Source organism: Chrysochloris asiatica, unplaced genomic scaffold, assembly GCF_000296735.1.
Source record: "Chrysochloris asiatica unplaced genomic scaffold, ChrAsi1.0 scaffold00005, whole genome shotgun sequence".
Classification (NCBI taxonomy): Eukaryota; Metazoa; Chordata; class Mammalia; order Afrosoricida; family Chrysochloridae; genus Chrysochloris; species Chrysochloris asiatica.
The window spans coordinates 12405466-12414069 of NW_006408523.1; the positions used below are offsets into that span (position 1 = coordinate 12405466).

The 8604-nt window shown below is 39.4% G+C and overlaps 1 protein-coding gene across 1 annotated transcript in view; it reads left to right on the forward strand.

Annotated features, from left to right (window-relative positions):
- LOC102831775 (poly [ADP-ribose] polymerase 4-like) overlaps positions 1–8604 on the forward strand; it is a 90515-nt gene that overhangs the window by 31339 nt on the left and 50572 nt on the right. Inside the window, exons 15-17 of the mRNA XM_006832059.1 lie at positions 3273–3404; positions 4115–4201; positions 8110–8274. Coding sequence (XP_006832122.1) covers positions 3273–3404; positions 4115–4201; positions 8110–8274 — 384 coding nt within the window. The remainder of the gene's footprint in view (positions 1–3272; positions 3405–4114; positions 4202–8109; positions 8275–8604) is intronic.

Here is an 8604-nt window from a genome sequence, read left to right on the forward strand (position 1 = left end):
TCATAGGGACCCTATACACTCAAATCTTCAACTATATCTTGATACTTTGGTACATCAGTTTGTCAACATTTGTTGGGAATTATGCCAAGAGCTGTGGCTTGACTGACAGCATGTACATATATTTTCTGATAGTTGAGTTATTGATGGAACTATGTCAATATAATATCAGAATATACTTTATTATTTAATATTTAATATTATTCGCCAAACGTTAATTCAAAAGTAATCAATTCTTTGTCAGTCTTCCTTTTTCATTGTCCAGCTTTTGCATGCATATGAGGTGACTCATATGTATACCACGGCATGGGTTGGGCACCTTAGTCTTCAAAGTGACATGTTTTGCTTTTTAACACTTTAAAGAAGTCCTTTGTGGCAGATTTGTCCAATGCCATATGCTTGATTTCTTGATGGCTGCTTTCATGGATGTTGATTGTGTAATGAAAGAAATGGAAATCCTTCACAACTTCAGGTTTTTCACCATCTGTCATGATGTTGTTTATTGGTCCAGTTGTGAGGATTTTTTCTTTTTCTTTAGGTTAAGGTGTAATCCTTATTGAAGGATCTTTATCAGTAAGTGCTTTAAGTCCTCTTCACTTTCAGCAAGCAAGGTTATGTCATCTGCATATCAGAGGTTGTTAATGAGTCATCCTCCAATCCTGATGCCACGTTTTTCTTCATATAACCAGCTTCTCGGATTATGTCTGAGCATACACATTGAATACATATGGTGAAAGAATACAATCCTGGCACATGACCTTTCCTAATTTTAAACCATTCAGTGTTCTCTTATTCTGTTCAAACTGCTTCTTGGTCTATATACAGATTCTTCATGAGCACAGTTAAGTATTCCAGAATATTCATTCTCCGCAATGTTGTCTATAGCTTGCCATGACCCGCACAATTGAAAGCTTTTGCAGTTAGTTAAACACTGATAAACGTCTTTCTGCTGTTCTCTGCATTCAGCCTAGATCCATCTGACATCACCAATGAGATCCCTTGTTCAGAGTTCTCTTGAATCTGGCTTGAATTTTTGGCAGTTCCCTGTTGATATACTGTTGCAACCATTTGTGAATGGGTTTAAGCAAGGTTTTACTTCATATGATATTAATGATGTTGTTCAGTAATTTTCACAATCTGTTGTATCACCTTTCTTTGGTATAGGCACAAATACAGATCTTGGCCAGTTGGTTTGCCAGATAGCTGTCTTCCATATTTCTTGGTATAGACTAGTGAGTGCTTCCAGAGTTGTAGCTCTTTGTTGAAATGTCTTGTCAATTTCTGGAGACTTGTTTTTTGCCAATAGCTTCAGTGCTGACTTGGACTTCTTTTTTCAATTCTTTTGGTCATGATTATATGCTACCTCCTGAAATGGTTAAACACTGACCATTTCTTTCTGGTACAGTGACTGCATTCCTTACATTTTCTTTTGATGGTTCATGCTTTGTTTGGTATTTTGCCCATAGAATCCTTCAGTATTGCAGCTTAAGACTTGAACATTCTCTTCAGTTCTTTCAGCTTGAGAAATGCTAAGCATACGCTTCCTGTTTTGTTTTATAACTCCAAGTCTTTGCACATTTCAATATAATACCTGTCTTCTTGAGTTTCCCTTTGAAATACTCTGCTCAGCTCTTTTACTTCATCATTTCATCCAGTTGCTTTAACTTCTCTACATTCATGAGCAAGTTTCAGAGACTCTTCTGACATCTGTTTTGGTCTTTCTTTCCTGTCATGTTAATGACCTTTGGCTTTCTTCCTGTAGGATGTTTTTGATGTCATCCCACAACTTGTCTAGTCCTTGGTCATTAGTGTTCATCAAATCTATTCTTGAGATAGTCTCTAAATTCAGGTGGGATATACTCAAGGCTGTACTTCGGCTCACGTGGACTTTTTTAATTCTCTTCAGCTTCATTTGAACTTGCATATGAGCAGTTGATGGTCTGTTCTGCGACTGGCTAATGGTCTCATTCTGACTAATGATACTGAACTTCTACATTATCTCTATTCTCAGATATAGTCAGTCTGATTCCTGTGTGTTCTATCTGGTGGGATCCATGTGTATAGTTACAGTTTATGTAATTGAAAAGAGGATCTGCAATGAATAAGTTGTTGTTCTTGTAAATTTCTCTTATACAATTTCTGGAGTTTGTATCATCAAAGCCGTATTTTCCAGCTACTGTTACTTGTTTGTTTCTAACGTTCACATTTCAATCACCGGTACTTATCAATGCATCTTGCCTACATGTTTGATCAACTTCAGACAGCAGAAAGTGGTAAAAAAATACTTTGTTTTATTTTTTGTTGTGACATTAGTTATCGATGAGTGAACTTTAATAATATTAACTTGTCTTCCTTGTATGTGCATGGGTGTTGTCCTGTCACTGACAGCATTGTACTTCAGGATAAATCTTGAAATAGTCTTTCTGATGAGGAATGTGGTTCTACTTCTTTTCAGGTTGTCATTCTGGCATGGTGGACCACAAGACTGTCTGATCCAAAATGACCAGTACCCATCCATTACAGCTCACTAAACTCTAGCATATCAGTCTTTGTGTATTCCATTTCATTTTTCATGACTTGAAATTTTCCTAGATTTATACTTTGTGCATTTCACAATCTGAGTGTTAATGGATGTTTGCAACTGTGTCTTCTCATTTTGAGTTGTGCCGCATCAGCAACTGAAGGTCTTGAAAGCTTACTCCATCCACATCATTAAGGTCGACTCCACTTTGAGAAGGCAGCGCTTTCCTAGTAGCATTTTGAATGTCTTCCAACGTGTCGGGCTCATCTTCCTGCACTAAAGCAAACAATGCTCTGCTCTTATTCCTAAGATTCTCAACGGCCAGTTTTTCTAGAAATAGATCATCAAGTCCTTATTCCTAGTCTATTTGAGTCTGAAAATTCTGCTGAAACCATTGGAAATAGCAGCATCTTCCAGCATCACAGTAGCACGCAAGGCAACCACAGGATGACAAACAGACACAAGTGCTGTCTGTCATGCTTAACAGTAGCTACGTTGCTTCTGCTAACTAAGTTGTACTATTAACAAGCGAATCATCTGTTGGCACGTATGATGAACTACCTAATCTTGAGGCTGGTGCAGTTTCTCATGTGACATAGATACCACACTGAAGTGGCATCTCTTCTAATCCCTGAAGCCAGAGTTGGGAATTTGAGGAACATGATAAAACTTCAAGGAATTGAAAGCAAAAATGCACTAAGTTTTCATTAGTGATTGTAGTATCAAGTATATGGATTTTTTTCTGCTTTTTCAGGTCATTGTTTTTCAGACATACACAAATCAAAGTCATGTGCCCATTGAGGCTAAATATATCTTTCCTCTGGATGATAAGGCAGCAGTGTGTGGTTTCGAAGCGTTCATCAATGGAAAGCATATAGTAGGAGAGGTAAGGGGAGAAGATTGTGATTTCGCTTTGGTTTCCAATTCCTATTAAATCTTCATTATTTGTGTCCCCATAGCAACCTTGTCATAAAGCAAAATATTTTAATATTTATGCAGCTAGTCTCCACTTGGGCATCCTCCTTGGCTACTGGTTTCTATCCTGTTAGTCCCAACTTTGTTGGTCTGTTTCTGGCACATTTGATGCCTAGACACTTCATAAAAGAGTGACTTCAACATCCAAAGTCTAGGAGAGGACACAAGATAACTGGTGAACAAGAATGGCACCTCCACACCCTGCTATAAAAGTCAAACTGATGTGAATTTAGAAAAGAAATGCACCAATGCAGTTGCTTCATTCTTTGTTTATTCTAAACATTAGCCCACAATTAAATCACAACCCACATTTTGTTCACTATAAGGTAAAATAAACACAAATTGATTATTTCTTGCTCCAAATAAAGTCCCAGTAGAGCCTTTTCCCTTCTATTGAGTCTGAAGTATTTTGTTCCCAATTTAAAGAGAATTTCTCTTTCATTGCCCCCTTTTTCTTTTGGTTCAAATTATTGATCAGTTTACATAAACTTCCATTCATCTACGATGGACTCTGAGCTTTCTGTTTTTGCCTAAACTTCGATAAACATGATGAACTTTTCCTAATTAAAAGTCTGAAGTCCCCATTCGCACTTTGACAGATGTAAACATTGTCTTTTCCAGGTTAAGGAGAAGAACAAAGCTCATCAGGAGTACCAAGAAGCTATCAGGAAAGGCCACGGTGCTTACTTGATGGATCAGGACGCCCCTGTAGGACTTGATATTCGTCTGTTCAGTAGACTTATGAGAAGGAAGAGAGGGATTGGAAAATGATTTCCATTATGAAATTCAAACTAGAAGCCAAGATAATTTGTACCATTGGGGCCCCTATCATTTCATTTGCTTTTAGCAGGGGGAGGCCACGCTGGCCACACTCATCTAACTTACCTAAATAATGGAAGAAATACTGTAAATATTACCAGACAGATATGAAGATATTCTGTAATTGGGAGCTGAGTTTTCCAATTACAGAAGTAGTACCAAAAAGAAAACATTTGGGTTCCATAATTGGCATCTTCCGATAAAAGAATGTGATATATTTCTAGGATAAACTGTCTTGGAACTGAGCTTAACTAAAAATTGACTTAACTTTCACCAAATCATAATTCGAGCAGGCATGTGTGCAGAGTACTGAAATAGGGCCACATTCTTTGCTTTCTTGTTATTATATTAATAATAAGATATACAATAACCCTAGTGGTGCAGTGGTTAAATCACTCAACTGCTAACTGAAAGGTTGGTGATTTGAACCCAACAGCTACTTCACAGGAGAACTATGTGGTGGTGTGCCCCTTTAAAGACTTGTTGTTAAGTGCTGTCGAGTCAATACCCATTCATCGTGACCCTGTACAGGGTTTCTGAGGAGCTGCTGGTGGGTTTGAACCACCAACCTTGTGGTTCACAGTTCAGTACTGATCCTACAGCACCACACCAAGAATTCCCCATAAAAAGTACAGTTTTGTAAACCCCGTAGGACAGTTTTACTCCGTCCTGTGGGATCTCTGTGAGTTGGAATTGACTTGATGGCTGTGGTTTGGGGTTGTGTGGCTTTTTTTGTTTGGTTTATTTTTTAGGAATATAATGTGGAGAATCTGGAAGAAGAATCATGTTCATTAGATTTTTCTCTTAAGTATAAGACATTTTAAATGTGCCTTTGGCAGGTATGTGATTACATGCACTTTCTAACCAGACTAACGAGTGCAGATTTAGTTGTTAAAGATGGGCCCTTACACTTCAGGTTTATCCTCTGAGGATAACACATTGCCATAATTGTTGTTGTTGTTCTTAGATGCCATGAAGTCAGTACCGACTCATAGCAACCCTATGCACAACAGAATGAATAACCTCACAATTGTTGCCACACTTGAGCCCATTGATGCTGCCACTTTACCAGTCCATCTTGCTGGGGGTCTTATTGCCATAATACCATGAACATTTAGTGTTTGGCATGGTTGGTGGTTGTCGTTGTGTGCCATCAAGTTGATTCTGACTCCTAGTGACCCTGTATAGGGTTTTCGAGGCTGTAAATCTTTACGGGAACAGACAGCCTCGTCTTTCTCCCATGCAGCGGCTGGTGGATTTGAACTGCTGACCTTGCAGTGAGCAGTCCAACTTGTAACCAACCCACTCTGCCACCAGGGCATGGTGTGTACAATATTAAAAATGAGTATAGACTTAAACACCAACGCATTTGCCATTGAGTTGACTCTGAGTCATTGTGAGTCTGTGTGTGCCAGAGTAGACCTTGTTCTTGGGTTTTTCGTCGTTAACTTTTCAGAAGGAGATCCCCAGGATTTTCTTCTGAGGTACGTTTGGGTGGATTCAAACCACTAACCTTGCATTTAGATATAAGGGGTGAATTATTACGTTTGACAGTTAGGATATCCATTTGTAGGATAGGAATCAACAATGAAGATGTGATTACCAAATAGTTAATAATGCTGGTCCCTGGCTGAAGAGTCTGTATAAAAGCCTCAGGTTCATTTGAGACACTGCCACCTAAGAGTACATGATTATGGTCTCTACCCCACCAAACGAGTTGAGTTGTTGTGCTCCTTCGTGCTCACATATGGCCCCCAGGAAGCCAGTTTTCACTAATGATATTACTCACATATAAAGTCTGAGAGCCATTGCTGACCTCTGCCTTCATGTCTCCCCACATCTATGACTTTGATTATCAGAAACCAACACACTGGCTTTAGATACCCATGGGATTGAGGTGAAAATAATTAGTAGTTGGAATGTTATATGTTGTTGTTGTTAAGTGCCATTGAGTCTGTTCCAACTCATAGTGATCCTGATAGGGTTTCCTAGGAGCAGCTGTTGAGTTTGAACCACTGACCTTGTGGTTCAAACCGACCTTGCGGTCCAGTGCTTTAGCCCACAGGACTTATCCTTCTCCAGCCCTTTTATTCAGGCCTGGCTGGTGGCTTGTTTTATTCTTACTAAGTACCGTGGAGTTGGTTCCAACTCAGAGCGACCCATAAAGAGTTTCCTCGGAGAACCATCTACTTGTGGTTAGGTGTTCATTGCTTATCCTATAGTGCTGTAACAGAACCCCAATTCTTCTTCTTCTTGTTGTTAGGTGCCATCGAGTTTGTACCAACTCATAGCGACCCTATGCACAACAGAATGAAACATTGCCCAGTCCTGGGCCAACCTCACAATTGTTACCACGCTTGAGCCCATTGATGCTGCCACTTTGCCCATCCATCTCACTGGAGGTCTTCCTCTATTTCTCTGACCCTCCACCCTACCAAACATGATATCTTTCTCTAAAGACTGGTATTTCAACCTTTTACCATTCTCCTTAAACTAGTAACCATACCTCTATTTCCAACACTAGCAAAGGTGACCCCTAAAAGGAGCTCTGGTAGCGTAGTGGTTACAAATTGGGCTGCAAACCTCAGGGACAGCAGTTCGAAACTACCAGCTGTTCTGCGGGAGAAAGATGAGGCATTCTGCTCCCGTAAAGATTTATAGCCTTGGAAACCCTGTACAGGGTCGCTATGAGTCAGAACCTACTCCACAGCACATAACAACAACAACATTGTAGTTTCAAGTAAAAACAATGATACATCATGAATTTACTCACATATAAAGTCTGAGAACCATTGCTAACCTCTGCCTTCATCTCTCCCCACTTCTATGACTTTGATTATTAGAAACTAACACATTGGCTTTTCTTTCCCCCAACTTTAAATGGTTCCTTTAGTCTCATCTGCCCTTTCTTCCCTACTTATTTCTAGCGCTAATCTGTCTCTTGGACTCTATCCTGCCTTATAGGATATTTTCCTAGTCCTTGCTCTATCAGTTAGTGCCTTTCAAATATCTAGAATCTCTTTCACTACTTGATTTTCATCCCTGGTCCTGGTGTGGCACTGTAGGATAAGCAACGGACTGTTAACTACAAAGTTGACATTTCAAACCCACCAGTCACTCCTTGAAAACCCTATACAGGTTTACTGTAAGTTGGAACCAGCTTGATAGCTTAACAACAACATCTAACCTAAACAATGAAAGAGGCCCTTCCTTTATTCCTGTTTCTCCTCTCAAAATACTATCCCATTACCCTTGTTCCCTTCAGTGTGAGACTTACCCATTTTCTTACTATTAACTTCTCAGTGTACTGAAATACTCCCACTGAGGTTATCTTGTAGTATCCAAAGTGTCAAACAACAGCTTCTCTAAGCCATTCTAGATGACCCCACTGCAGTTCTGACACTATTGATCCTATGAAATATTGCAAATGCAAGGAGAAATTGGTGGGATGACATGTCCCTGAGAGGTCTCCTCTGGAGGTGGAGATCTGAGAGTTATCATGGGAGTCTCTGAGATAGCATATGACAGACATTGAGTCACAGAGATTGGATACAGTTCTGAAACACCTCCCTTTAAATGTTGGGTGGTAGAAAGGGAAATCAAATGCAACTGCCAAACCTAAGTAAAGTTTCTAACACACACTGGTGAATATCCCCTTTAGCACCAACAACCCTTGTTTTGTAGATTCTGTTACTATTTCTTCAGGAAGAATTTGGCAAATTGTAACTCAAATAATTACCAGTATAGAATAGATGTGTTTTAGAATTGCAAAACTAAGCAATCTTTTTCTGTTTTAGGATGTTTTTACTGTCAGTGTTGGGAACTTACCCCCTAAGGCTAAGGTTCTTATCAAAATTACCTATATCACCGAACTCAGCATCCAAGGCACAGCTGCTGTCTTCTGCTTGCCTGCCGCGGTGGCACCCTGGCAGCAGGACAAGGCTCTGAATGAAAACATTCAGGTAGGTGTGCTTAAGATGTGAATTAAAGAAGCAATTCTCAGGATTTATGCAAAGGGAAGAAAGAAGTGTCCAAATCATCTTTTGACATAAAAATCGATCTTACTGTTACATAGCATTTATTATTATAGCACATATGAGGAGGCTTTAGAAAGTCCATGGAAAACTTCCATTATCTTTTCATTCTTTTTCCACAATTTCCACAAAGCCCTCTCGTATTGTTTGTAAAGTGAAAAGAATAAAAGATACAGATATGCTCTGTGGTTGTGTGGCGTCTGTTACCATTTCCTCAGGAAATGCTTAATTCTATTCAATTGCCTAAAAAACTTTCTC